The 14,627-nt window shown below is 36.1% G+C and overlaps 1 protein-coding gene across 4 annotated transcripts in view; it reads left to right on the top strand.

Annotated features, from left to right (window-relative positions):
- SRBD1 (S1 RNA binding domain 1) overlaps positions 1 to 14,627 on the top strand; it is a 123,566-nt gene that overhangs the window by 93,987 nt on the left and 14,952 nt on the right. For all 4 annotated transcript variants that reach the window (XM_005523391.3, XM_088052878.1, XM_088052879.1 and 1 more), the window contains 2 exons: positions 10,780 to 10,886; positions 13,391 to 13,567. In XM_005523391.3, coding sequence (XP_005523448.1) covers positions 10,780 to 10,886; positions 13,391 to 13,567 — 284 coding nt within the window. The remainder of the gene's footprint in view (positions 1 to 10,779; positions 10,887 to 13,390; positions 13,568 to 14,627) is intronic.

Below are 14,627 nucleotides of genomic sequence, written 5' to 3'. Positions count from 1 at the left end.
TAAGCTGTCCCTGGTCCAAGTAATCAGCAAAAACAGCAATCAATTCATAAACATCATAAAATATCAGAGAAGCAAAATGTATACTGTTTGCTTCTGGGTAATGATGCTTGGGTTGTAGTCAGAAAATGTTAAGAATTGTGATTGTTTCTGGTTCATTTACTTCTTTTTTAGTTTAAGAGAAATCACTATGTTCTTGTGGGCTTGATTTGTCATCTGTGAGACTGGGACTGTTTCAGGTACCTATATAGAAGTTGTGTGAAGTTTAAAGGTTCTGCAATATGTATGTGGCTGTGACAGGAGAGGTTATTACTGTTCTAATTTTAGAATAGCCTAGCAAAACCAGAACTGTTTCCGTAAGCAAATATCTCCCAGAAGTTCTGTCACCTACAGGTTAAAGTAGACTGAGTAAAGCACAATAAAACCGAAAGTCACCACTTTGTATCTCTGCAGTACCAGCTATGCATTTTCTGCCACTGAATGTGTGGAAGTTGAGTACTTCTGATGTTTTATGAAGTGACTTCAGAGTTTTTGAGAATGCAGTATTCTAACATGCAGATTTTCTAGACTGTTAGGAGCCCCATTTTCCTCTTCACATTCTTGCCTGCCTGTGTTTCTAAAGACTGAAAAATAGAGTGGTTCTCTTACATTTTTCCTCTAATGGACCTTCATACTTTTGTCTTCCTCGAATTTTTCTTTGTTTTTGCAATCATATAAAAAGCTCATTATTATTCTAAGTCTACTGGTCTATCTACCATAGAAGTGTGTATTTGTGAGATTGCCTTTGGATTCAAAAAATGCCTTTGAACCCTTGGGTGGTACACACCAAATCTTTGTGTGGCCAAGACTTGCATCCTCTGTTATGTATTAGTCTGAGATAAATTTTGAATTTGGGAATGGCATTAGCTGGCCATGTAACCTCCTTTTGCTGGGGAGGGGTGATGTTTCTCGGGCCAGAGTTAGTGATGGCGAGTCTCCAGGCAAGCTGTATTCTCCATTGCAACAGTATTTGAATTAGCTCCACTCTTTGCATCAGCTTACCCAGTCATGTGCTTTAGAACTCATTACAAGACTTGTACTTGAGCTTCTTCGCCAATTTTTGTGTGTTCCAGAAGAGGAAGATTGGCCATAGCTGTTTTAAGGTGTCTCAGTTATCTAATTTCCTATCAGGACAACTACTAACTTGAGTGACGATTCATTGAAAGCTTGATGCCGTAATCTAGGTTATTTAGACCAACTGTCTTTCAGTGTTCACAAAATACAACTTCTCTACAATAAAAGAACACCCAACAACAATTTTTTTTTCATATTTAAAAATTCTTGATTATTTTAGTGTAACTGATAATTTGCTGAAGCTGACACACGTTGAACAATCCCGTCTAATATTTGATGGATCCATCTGCTATCTCATCTCTTAAATCCCAGTGCTGCAAAGCACAGATAAAACTACTACTGAACTTTTCTGTCCTTAATTAATATAAAGAGACATCAGCCAGTGTTTGATTGGAGCCTGATAAGTAAGTCATCTGCAGGTGGTAAGAGGCAGACATAAGCATTGCAAAATCAGAGGTGATATTATTTCCCCTCTTGCTTGATATACCAGCTTGTATACCAATTTTGTTTGTACAAATAGAGAACTCTATTCCCCCTACTTTCAAACATTATTAAAGCTAAGTCAGTAGTTGCTTTTTGGACCAAAAGTTTTTATAATTATATTCATATTGATACCAGGTGTTAACATTGTTTTCTGGAGTTTCTAAAGTATTAGGTCTTAATTTTTCAAATACTTTGTTTCTAACTTTGTTTCCCCAAGCTTGCCTAAAACTTTATTTAAGTTTTAGATAATTATAAAAGAAAAGATTTTTCAAGGGAAATAGATGCCAGTTTTTAAAATGAATGATGCTGTGATCTGTGACCAGATTATAGATTTGCAATGAATGTATTCATATATGCAGTAGTTAAAAGCTCTGACTTGGTAAGTATCTTGTAAACTCTAAAAGTTCATAACCGTAATGTAATTATTATTTACAGATTTTACATTAGCGTATACCTAAGAAAACCTTGTTCCAAACATTTTTTTTCTAAATTTTGTTGCACTACAAATTATGTATTATTTTACACATTTGCAAATACTGTATTTTTTTTTAATGTTTTGAAGAAGACTGCTGAAGGAATTTCCAGATCTTGAATATAAGTAAGGACTATGGTGTAAAGGCACAAATCACGGTTTCTGTCAGGGATGCTGGTAAAATAAGTGCTCTTTGATTTGTGCTTTTTTCCTTCTACCTGCTGAGGTCTTATTTACTTGAATAAAAAATGTGTCTATTGCAAGGGTACTCAATTACTGTTTTTATGTAAGGGGTAGTACATGGTGTGTTCTTGTTTATGCCATTCTACTGGCTCATTTTGATTTCTCACTTTTTATATTATGCTAATTACATTAGCAGTAACAATCATATACTGTCAATGGTGATGGTGGTTCTGAAATGTTGCTTGATTTTGAGAATGACAGAAATGCTTGTGTTCTTGTTCATTTGTAAAAATTGTCATTGAGAACATTTTAGTGCTGACACGTTAGCACAACTAATTTATTATTGAAACCTGTCAACCTTTCAACTTCCAACATGCAAACAGTTAGTGCTATATATGTAATAGGAAAAGTGCTAAATACATGTTTTAATGCAAATTTTGCTAAGCTTAGTGCAGAACACATTTCTGAAGTCATAAGCTTACTATATCATAGTGATTTTTTTTGCCAATTGCTTACTTATTCTTTTGCTTTAAATATACCTTGCTGTTATATGTAATGAGTGGTGCTGAAATTGCTTTCATTTATCAAAGAAGTGAGTGACACAATGGATTCTTATGTACTCCACCTGTCAAATCCATAATTGCTGCTAACTGAGCTAACTTCTGTTTTTCCACATGTTTCCTGGTTTTCTGTCAGCTTTCAGTCTTCCACGGGTCATTCAGTAAACACTACTCTGCGTGACTTTTTTTGAGTTCCCATATGTCAATCACACTTATTTTCTCTGCTTTTTAGTAAGCAGAGAAAATAAGCTTGCTTTATTTGGGTTTGGCTGTCTTCTGCAAGGCAGTGTCATGCATTCTGTTTCATCTAGCTCATTTTTGCTTTTAGCTAGGTAATAGAAGAGCTTGGGAATCAAGGGGGAAGGAGTGTCTGATCAAAGTAAAGGAGGAGCCAAATGGAAGAGAGGGAGATAGCAGCAAGATTTATCAGAGTTCTTTAAGCATATTCAATTTGAGCTGATCTACTTAAAAAAAGGTGGGGACTGAGGTGGGAGGTTGAGCAAAGTTGAATTGCCTTAAAGCTTTTTTCAGCAAGCAATTTCAGAAGGTAGTGTCACCCTAAATAAAAACTTTTTTTTCTCCCCTTCTTAATTGTATCTTGACTATTTCTATACAATCAGTAATTCTGTGGGGTGTGGGACTAAAAAAATGTCATTTTTTGGCATCTACATTTTCCTTAATGAGGAATGGATGTGTCATATTGAATATACTCTCAGTGTATTGCTGATATGAGTAACCTGATGGAGCAGTTGTTAAGTGTGTATACTAAATTTGAGAAAGCCAGTGAGAGCAAAAAGTTTCTTATATGAGATATCTAGGATACAAGAAAATACTCATCAACCATACTAATTTTTCCTTTATAGAAAACACCCTTAAATGAATTTGTGGGTTTTGGGGTAGTTTTTAATACAATTTCAAGTACCACATTCCTCATTAGAGATGGAGGAGAGGAACCCCAACATGTCTTCAGTAGAGCTGGAAGAAGCATGTGTGTTTATATAGCCACTTGCCAAGCTTCTCACATCCTCTGGGGAGTCCTTTGCTCTGAGTAAGGCTGGTGGGAACTGCTGTTCTTCACTCATCTGCTGCAGAGGGTGATGCATGGTCACTGACTTCAGACTAAACAAAACTCCCACACATCACTACACTCACCTGGGCTTTGTAACTTCTATCTTCTCCCTCTGTTGGTGCAATCTCTGTCTTTCCTTCCTTCTCTTGTCTTTCAGCAGTCTTCAGGAAAATCTTCAACTGACTGTGTTGCCTTTCAGCCATGTGATCTATGAAGCTCCACTCCTGATGGTCCTTGCTTTGTCTTTCTGTAGTGTAGCAGGATATCCCCTATATTTGTAGAGCTTTAAGAGCCCCAAAATACATATTTGGATTGAAAACTAAATGCAAGGTTTTCCATCTATAGTAATTTGGATTTTTGTCTTTGCTATTTATTGGCAGGAATGTCCCTCTGAAATCTCCAGGAGTGATGTAGTTGATTATAATTTAAATTTGTATTGCTAGTCCTTAGTCACATAACAATATGCATTGGAGAAAACTTGTACCTACTCTGGAAAGAGAAAGATGTTTTTGGGTATACATCATTTTCTGATAACTTACTTATGTCACAGGAAGTAACTTTAGAAATCAGATGTGTCAGTGATGGGACTGAATTTGTGTAACAAGCTTGACAGTATTACTGCTTCAGTTAGGACACAAGCACAAGTAAATATAAGATGAATTCCAGCAATTTGCAAATGACTCAAAGCATTTACATGATAAACTGGTGCACTTTTTTCTTCCTTTTTTAAAATGTTAGAGCTGAAATACTTTGGTTTTGTTTCTATCATTTTCTTTTAAAATCTAAATCCAGTTCTTTCTCCTGGGATATTTCATCAATAGTAATATGCTGTTAAAATAAACAGAATTTGGATTTTTGAAACAAGAAATGAATCAGAGTTAAGTACATAGGATAACAATATATCCTTATAACAATATAATATTTGGAGAAACCACATATAATCTTCAAAAGAAATTAAAAAATAGTTAGATCCTTTTATCAAAGATCAGAGGGATAAGCTTGTTTTCTTAGACTCTAACTGGAAGGGATTTTCCAGAGAATGTTAGAGATGAAAACCCCAGTCCTAAACTTTCTAGCTTTTCTACCTGACATGTAAGGCACTTTTTAATTTCTTTCTAATTGTGTACATGAAAAGGTGCTTTTAGGACTATTTCTGGTACTTTAGTCCTGCTGTACTTAAGGGTTTGTTATGAATGCATTTTATTTTTGTGGTTTCACAAGCATTTGAAATTAAGCTGATTGTATATAGGTTACAGGACGAGTAATGTTTTTCCATTTTTTAAATTTTGAAACACATTGCCATGGATTGAATCTCTGTAAAATAATGTATTTTTGAACTTTGCTTAGGATGTGTTGTCCCACCTAATTTCTCTTTCAATAAAAGTCATTCAATTTGCACAGTTATGCCATTCTATAAAGAAAAAAAAAATAGTATTTTTCAAGAGGCATGTTGTCTGGTAGCACATGCCAATATTAAAGTTCATGAATACAGAAGTTAATAGTAGGTACCAACAAAATAATGTTTTATGAAGTGTTAGAAGTCTTTCAGGACCCAATTGGACAGAAAAAAAGGTTAAATTGCATTTACTTCATTGAAGACTGACTTGGATTCAAAGGACAAGTTAGGTATAACTTGATCAAAACCCAAAATAGATTGGCACACAGCTCAGTCTTATTTAGAATGAATATTGATCTTTTTATAGTACTATAATGCCGAGCCTGGGTCAAGAACCTGCAGGTTGCTGCCCAGACTTGAGAACTCATCCCCTCCCCACTGCTTTCTAACCAGCATCATTAGGTCATGTCTACATTTACATGTCATCATCTACACTACATTTGTAGGCTCTGCAGGATACAAATAATTCCTGCTTGACTGTGGTGGAAGGTGCCTTGCTTGGCACTTGGGCATTTTAAAGTAATAATGATACACAGGCTGATTATGTCAATGTCTACTAATGTTTGTAAATGGAAAATAATTCAGAATTGCTGTTGCAGTAGGATTTTAAGCTGTTTAAAATTGTCTTTCAGATACGTAGGCAATCATGCCATCCTTTGTGAAATTGATTTTATTGGGAACCAGGAAAATGCTACCAAATGCATTTTAATTATGTGTATTATTTTTAGTGTTGTGTGGAGGTTTAGTATTGTGGGGTTTTTTTGGAGTTGCCAAAGCTAAAGAGCTTGGAGTTGTAATTTACTTGTAAATTTACTTGTAATTTATGTGTAATAATGTAAAAGCTGTCCATTCTAGTCTAGCACTGGTAATCTAGTGTTCAAGCAAAGTTAGTTTGCTGATCCACCATCCATGCTCACGTACATTGGCTATGTACAGCCTCCAGGCTTCGTGTGAGCCCTGGTTCTTTGACATGATAAATTTGCCATGCTGATGACAAATGTATTTTTACAGTGTCTGTACTGGTGCACTGCTAGAAATAACTGAGCTGAGAGGCTATTTAAAATACTGCCTTCCTTTTATATACATCAACGGGTTTTTGAAACTGCAAAAGGGATTTCAGTTACAGTTGAGGGAGCACCATCCCAAGGAACAGATAGATTTTTAGTAATGTTAATTATTTCCAGTGGGTGTTTGTAACTCTTGTAACTGAGTGAAACAACAATCCTTGTTTTCTGCTACATACCATATGGCAAGAAAATGTAGCTGAAGTATTGGGAAATAATGATAGAACAGAACTATCATTTGCATAATAGACAGGTGTTAAACACTATTTTTATTTTGTGCTATGATTGATGAAATTATATGAAATTAAGTTGTATTGATTATTAGTTTTTTTTAGAATGGGTTTGCTGAATGGTTGTTTTGAAATATATTTTTTCTGGTAATTTTAACAAGTTTACCATGGATGAATCTAAGCAGCAATTGTAGCCAGAGATCTAAATAGCTGCCCTTGATTTTCTTCCATGTTCATGAATGTAAGCTATATTTGGGATACTCTTTATAAAAATATTAGAGAAATGTAATGTTTGGATTTCATTTACTGATTGACAGTTCTATACTGTTTCAATTAATCAAGTAATTTTCTGTATGTTCTTCCTTGTTTCACTTGGTAATTCCTTAGAAAACAAATACTGAAATACGGTTACAGTTCCTGACACTTCTTAGGAGATATTAATTTCTGTAGTCCTCCCCACAAAAAGCTTAAACCAAACAAATGTGTAAGTTCTTGCTAGTACTATCTGTGAAGCAAGGTGGCTTTGTTTTCAGGAGAGTGATGATAAACAGAAGTTTGCAGTATTGTACTGGACATCCCACAATTTGTGGCCTTTTACTTCTGCTGGCCTTAGTTTCCAGAAATTGTGAGTATCGATCCTTTTGGAGATCATAGTATAAAATAAAGTCCTCTGCTTCAGATATACTATTACAGTGAATATTTTTATGGCAGCCATTTCTGAGTATCCTTGTAGGAAAACCTTATATTTGGCCAGTAAATTCAAGATGATGTTTGAAAATTACACCAAACAGTGTGTTCCTACTTGTTAGACATAGCTGTGATAGTACCTTGTGGGTTGGGCTCTGAGCTTAAAGGTTATGCTGAACAGTTCTAGCAGGGACACCCTCATTCACTGGGGTATATTCAGACTCAGTGCTGTTATGAAAGTGTTTTATTTAGAAAGATTTGCAGGGGATCAGCTGATGCAATGATCAGTGGTGTGTGGAGGGGTATTTGAGGCTGAAGAAAACATTAAGTTCTGCATAACCTCACACTGAAAGCAGCCTGGCATTTTGGACATGGGTTTTACCTGTGCAGGTTTTATTCTGATGCACTTAATGTAACAGCTTATAATTCTTGTCGTTACAAACCTGTTGCGGGGAGTGAGGGGCAGGGTATATGTGTGCTTCTGGTGTCTGACTCACTTGTTACCATCCCAGTGCATATAAATAGCACACAGAGGTATATAGTATCATCTAACCTCTGATATTTGAAAAGATCAGTGAAACTGTTGGAAGAGTGGAAAACTCATTGTACTTTAAGCCTTTCTAAAGTGTAACTTTTGGGCAGTAGGAAGTGTTGGAAATGGTATTGAGATAATGTTTTTAACTACTTCTAGAAACTAAATGCCTAACAATTCTCTCTGCCGTGTTTCATTGTAAAAGAGTGGTGTAAAAATTTATTCATTATAGCCGAAGGAAGCTTTGATGGTCAGTATCTACATCTTGGAAGGCAAGTTTGCTATCTGGAACGTTTTCCTGGCTTTTACAACTTAACATCATTCACTTGCTAAATGTATCTTACTTCAGTGAGGTACTGGTAGCTTAGGGATTGTTTTATGCTTCTCCTGTTCTGTCACATATGCCTGTTCACTTTATCTGTGCTGTGATGTCCATTCCAAGTCACATGACTATTACATGTTGGAACAATAAAGAACCACTTGTGAATGTCTTGTTTTGGTGGTTTTTTTTAATGATGACTGACAAACAGAAAATCAAGATGCAAGTCATCTTTGAGAGACCTGAGGACTTTTTGTCTTCTTGGCAAGAGAGACAGTTAAGTACTATAGTTTTTTACAAGATGTGTGTATTGTAGCTCATGAATTTTACACAAATTCAGATCTTTAGATAAATGCCAATGGTGCATTTGAAAATGAGGTTTTGTGAGCACTGGCATTTCTTCCATTTGCAGAGATATTTTAGGATGCCTAACTTTTGATTGTGACAGATCCTTTCCTTGATTTTCAGAGACTATAGTAGACTGAATTACTACCTAAGCTCATTTTCTGCAGGCTGGAAATAAAGCTTTGCTGAATCAAGTCTCTTCCAAATAACTCCTTAGAAAGGTTAGACCAGATAAATGAATTTCCTTCCTTTCCACACCCTATGCTATATGGTATTGTGGAGGCAGTGACATATTGTTCCTACTGAAGAATCATCATCTTAAGGGATGAATCTGAAACTTGGGGAAGAAGCAGTCTACACTTCTCTTTGCCATGTACTCTATATATATTCAGAGCAGTTGTCTAGAACAAGATCTTTTTTAGAGGTGGCCAAGAGCTGCTAGAGTTAATAGAAACCGTTAATGTAACTTGTGAAACTATCATAATCAACTTGCAAGTACTTTAGAGTCAGTAGCCTTCCATAAAAGTAGAAGGAAATTGTTCTCTGCATTTTTTTTTCTCCTTGTGCTTTCCTTCATCACAATGAAAAAAAAAAAAAATTAGACTCGTTATCTTCCAGTGAAACTCAAATAAAACATTCAGTGAAAAGCCTGGCCTGGTATTTGGTAACTGTACTTTGCAGAGAAGAGAAGATGTGGGTGTTGTTTCTGAACATTTTATTTTGGTTCTTGTGCTGTGTTATATAAATGCATACTTGCATGAGTATGTGAGCTGGAAGCATCTAGCTCTAGTATATTTCATGGCTGATGCCAGGAGGAGGAGGGAATGTATTTCTTACAAAGAGAAGCTACGTCTTCAGTAAGAAAAATGAAACATAAGGAAACATAACTTCTTCTAAGGGTATGGTTTTTTGTCTATTTATTCAAAAAAGAAGCTATTATGTTGCAGTAGCAATGCATTAGTAAGTAGAAACTGATGTTTGATCTGCAAAGTGTACAAGCAAGCCTTGTGGTTATGAGACCAAGGATGTGTGCAAATGCCAGTACTTATGCACATATATGGTGTTCTGCATACAAAATTAATTTAGGAAGAGTAATACTGGCAAAATATGAACTTAGTGTTTGTAAGTAACTTTATTATATATCACATCATGAAAGTGCATCCCATTTTCATCACCTGAAATAGGGAGCTTTGAAATGCATTGCCTGAAGTTTTACGACTGCCTCAGTTATTAACCACTGCTTAATAAACTAACAGTGTTAGTAGATTGGGATTGATGCTATTGGCATGTTAAATTTAAACATGAAATCTTTAAAAGATCTGAATGGCTTAGAATGTAAAACAAAGTAATAGATGAAGTGTTTGGTGCCTTGGCTTGGATCCAGCTTGATGTCCTAAATTAATGCATCATGAAACTACAACAGATCAACCCGGATTTACATGAGTGATGCAGAAGAGCCCTGAAGCTAAGCCAATATAGTGATTGAATTAACTCTTGCATTTAGAGGCTTCTCCCTCCAGGTCAGACTTCTAAGCACTGTTGGGTTTGTGTGGAGAACTCACAGTTACAGACTCAAGTATGCCTACATTTGAGAGGAAAAGAAATCTTAGAGCTTCAGAACATTTAACTTGGACAAGTGTGACTGATTTTTCTTTTAGTGGGAAAAGGGGAAAATACTGTGAACATTTCCATTAGTGGTGCTTTGGTCAAGGATCTGCCAATCTTCCCAGAAATATCTGTTCAAAAATTGAAACATTTTGTTGCCATGGGGTTGATACACATAAATACCTTATGTATTACCCACCTTCGTACAGTATGTGCCTTTTTCTTTTAGTAAACAATAACTGTACTGTACAGTGATGCTCATAAATGGGACTGTTTTGCAAATTTCTATGTGTACCAGTGCAAAAGTACTGCGTTTGTGATCTCTTCTCTACTTTATTTTTAATAAACTGATTTTATAGGTAAATAAATGTCAGATTAAAGACAAGACATTGTGGGTGACCAGAAGCATTACTCTTTTTGAGTAATCATGTTTTTAATAAAGTTTTGATTTTACAAGATGCAGTGAAATAGTTATTAAAGAACCATACTAAGACTTAAAGTATGTCTTTATTCTAGAGATCTGTATAATGACAAAAATGTTTCAAAGAGATATTTGGGACATTTTACAAAATATATTAAACAATTCATGTTTTTAACTGGTACCCTCACATAAGATATTGTTAAGTTTCAGCAGCTATTTTATTGATGTTAGTGCTGTATGCAGTTTCTGTTTATGTACACTTCGATATGTCAGTAACCAGATATCTCCATTTCTGTTTCTCAGCATGATGTATCACAGACTTTACTCAAAGCAACTCTGGACAGTGTGGTTGAAGAGTGTGTCAGCTTTGTAGGAGTTGATATTAACATCTGCTCAGAAATACTATTAAGGTGAGTGAAACATTTTCCTATTCCAGTAATTACATGGCTCTGGATCTCAGAGTCTGTTTAGTCTGCCATCTGACTTAAGCTCAGCTGGAGCAAATGGCTCTTGTGTTAAACTTCCAATTATATAAAAATGACACAGTAAGACAGTATTTCACTGAATCATTAAGAGTCAGGTTTTAAGGACATCTGTGATTCTCCAGGGTAAAACTATTCTTCAGAGAAAAACAGATATTTAAAAATTTTGACCCAACCTGCAATTTTAGAAAAACATGATATAAGTATTATATATTTTTACACAGAGAAATGTATTTCAAATGTACTTTGTCTCTTAGAAGGTATTTTTATAGGTACTTCTAAGTGGAATAGGTTGTAAAACTTGGGTGAAGAAAGGAGAAAAGGAAAGATTTAAGGGGAAAAATTTATCCCTGTTTACTGTTTGTTTTTTGTTAAGTAGTTATGCCATGTTTACTTGAAGAATGTTCTGGACTATATTTTTCATGGTTAGAAACTAAAAGCTCATTCTCTCTTGAGTGTGTAGAATTCAGTATTGTTTAGATGACAAACTCTCAGAAGAGTAAAAGTGCTCCTGTCATCCTCCATAGTAGGAGGGGAGGGAAAAGAATTTCCATAATCTTCTGTCCATATTCTTCCATTATATTACTGTCCATAATCGGTGATGAAAACTATATTGGGTTTGAAAGTTAGGGAAAATGAATTCTTACTAGCTGTATATTTTAACTTTTTAGCCCCTTGAATCTTTCTTAAAAACATATTTCCATATTTTGGAAGAGGCTCTCTTTCTATTCTTTTTAGTTTTCCACTTTTATGTTCTTTCTCTGCATATCCAGCCCCTAGCCAACGTTTGATTTCTTCTGTCTTACATGCTTTCAGATTTAGATCAGCTTTTCGGAAGAAAGCAAGGTACCTAAATGATAAATGAAGCTTTCATTCATTCATAGAATCCACCGAATAGAGTCATAGAATAAGCTGAGTCAGAAGGAACAGCTACAGTGTTCACTTCAGCAGGAAGCATCAGCCTGAGATGCTACTGTGCCTCCACAAAACTGAATGTGGAGTAATCCTGTCTAGACAGGGCCACTGGTGGAACCACATTGTCTAAGTATTTTGTATGGTCTAATTAACCTGGTTTACAATTGTTCAAGTGTGCTGTTCTGTGTAGATGCAGTCCTAAGTTTCCTTCAGACATCCAGTTTATGAGATTGTTAACTAGATTGCAGCTTGAGCAGAGCTTTCAGTTTGTGGTTTCTAAAGAATCAAATACACTTCTTGACCCATAGTACACAGGGAGGATATGATAGTGCTACAGTATTTGTATTATTGCTGAGTATTGTGCTTGGAAGACTTGAGATCATCAGTGGAAAATTCTGTCAACTGTGTAATGTTCCTTTGTCAGTAAATAAGCTGTATTTCTCAATGTTTCTAAGAAATTTTTGAAGAAAATTCTATTCCTAAGGATTAATATTCTGTCTGTGGTTAAAGGTGTGTCTCTAATTTCATTCAGAGCTTTCACTAACTTTGGACTATTTTTTTTTTCACTTTGGCTTGAGCATGAGAATAATGGAAAGTTTTTTTTTTCTTTTTCACTGAGATTTTATGACTCTTACTGAGTTTGCTGGTGGTGTTTTTCTAGAATCAGTTCATGCCATTCCACAAACTGCTGCTTCTGACTTAAAAGCAATAGCATATGATATATAGAGCCTAGTGGCTGACATTTCCTTCACTCGTGTCATGAGTAACATTCCATGTGAGCTCTTTTCTCTCTTTTTATGATTAACACTCTACACATGGGAAGTTTTACTCACATGTACATACAGAAAATGTGCAACAAGCTCTGTGCTTCCTGAAGGAACCTGGCTAGCTGCTGTTGCACTTCACAGGTAAGTTCTTGGCCAGGTCCAAGTTACCCTCAGAACAAGTCATGCAGCCTGTTCCCAGCTGCTTTTTATTTCAAGAAGAACTCAGAGAAACAAAACAAGCTTTGTGGATCAGTAAAATTATTTGAGGAAGGCAAGCTGCTCCCAGCCACTCTCCTGGGTAGCAGACCCTTCATGTTGCAGCGAAGTACCATTGGAAGATCTGAGAGGGGGCTGTTCTTAGAGGAACAATCTGTTCTGAACCTTCCTCCCACGCTGTTTCCTGAAGAGGGCAGCTGGGGGCAGGCCATAAGACATGACAAATTGAATTGGCATTACGGAAATAGCCAACAGATCATAAATTACATGTCCCTGGCTTAGTAGCTAGGCATGTACAGAACCGGATTGCTGTACTAAGTTTTCTTGACTTGAGTGGATTCCTTCCACAGAACTAAGAGAAGGGATCCTTTTTCAGATGATGCCTTTGGAATGTGAGTCTATTTGCTAATTTCTTAGCAGTTGTAAAGTACTGTAAACCAGATTTTCTATAGGAATGTGTATCCTTGTAATGGGTAGCACTTGCAATAATGACTGTTCAATGGTAATAAGAGTATTTTGTAAATTTTCTCTTAGACACATTGCAGGGCTGAATACTAACAGGGCTAAAAATATAATTGAATGGCGAGAGAAGAATGGACCATTTATAAACCGAGAACAGCTCAAAGAAGTTAAAGGTTTGGGTCCCAAAACCTTCCAACAATGTGCTGGCTTCATCAGATTCAATCAAGAATACATAAAGACTTTTTGCAGGTAATAGAGATTTTAACTGTTCTGACTAAATTGTCTGAAATAGAATGAGACGACTTTCCCCTTTTATGCTTTGTATTCATGCTTAACACCTAAGGAATCCTAGACCATTGTGCTCTGGAGGACAGCAAATTAACTTGTTAAAGATCATGGTTAAAGATAGTTCTTCCTCTGAATAGTAATGGCTTGTTAGCCTAGTTCCCTAAGTCAGGGTTTTGATAAATATGTAAGTTTAATTAAAAATTTTGCCACTGAATTAGTAAAAAAAAATCTGTCATGCAGCACTGTGGTGATCTGAGATATTGAAACTTCAGTCTTTGTTTTTCAGGCATAATACAGAGATCTGTAAATTAATTAGTTAATACGCTAAAGATTATTCTGCAGAACTTAGTGGTAGTAAACTAGTGCAGATTTTTGGAATTTCAATTTCATTACCTTGAGAGAGGAAGTTGAGTAGCTCTCTAGATCAAACTGCGTCTGTGTTATACTCCTGTGCCTAGCAAGTGTGATGCAACTGTCTTCTGTCTGAAATATGAGGCCTTTTCCCAAGTCCAGCTTGTCAACAGTGCATCATCCTCTTCCCCGTCATCCCATTCCCCAATTCCGTACCAAGTCTTCTACTCTTTCAGCCATTCATAGTGCTCCTCTTGACCTTTCTACAACTAAAATGCCCTTTCTAGCACAATGTATTTTCTCCCGTCTTTTGTCATTTTCCTTTCCAAAATAAAGAACTAAGAAAGGGCATAGCGGCAGCACCACCCCCATGCTTTTGCCACTGGTTCTTCTCAAAAACATATTTTCCTGGGAAGCACATCCTATTTTTTAGCCAACACAGTGCTCAGAAGCAGTACTGTATTCCCAGTTGCTGCTGGCCAAACAGCACACGCATAACTTCCAGGCAGGACATGAGCACGTAGGGACTGGCTTTCTGCCTGGGTAGAAGGTATCCAGATTGGTTGCCCATCTGGCAGGGAGGCATAGGCTGCAGGCCAAATGGTGCTTGCTGCAAGCACCAGAAGACCAAAGAAATCACTTCCAATGCTCTCTATGATTTATAGGTCTT

Source organism: Pseudopodoces humilis, chromosome 3 (genome assembly GCF_049639895.1).
Source record: "Pseudopodoces humilis isolate 2021_Gansu_Grassland_sample_001 chromosome 3, ASM4963989v1, whole genome shotgun sequence".
NCBI classification, from domain to species: domain Eukaryota; kingdom Metazoa; phylum Chordata; class Aves; order Passeriformes; family Paridae; genus Pseudopodoces; species Pseudopodoces humilis.
This window is presented reverse-complemented; position numbering and strand designations above follow the sequence as displayed.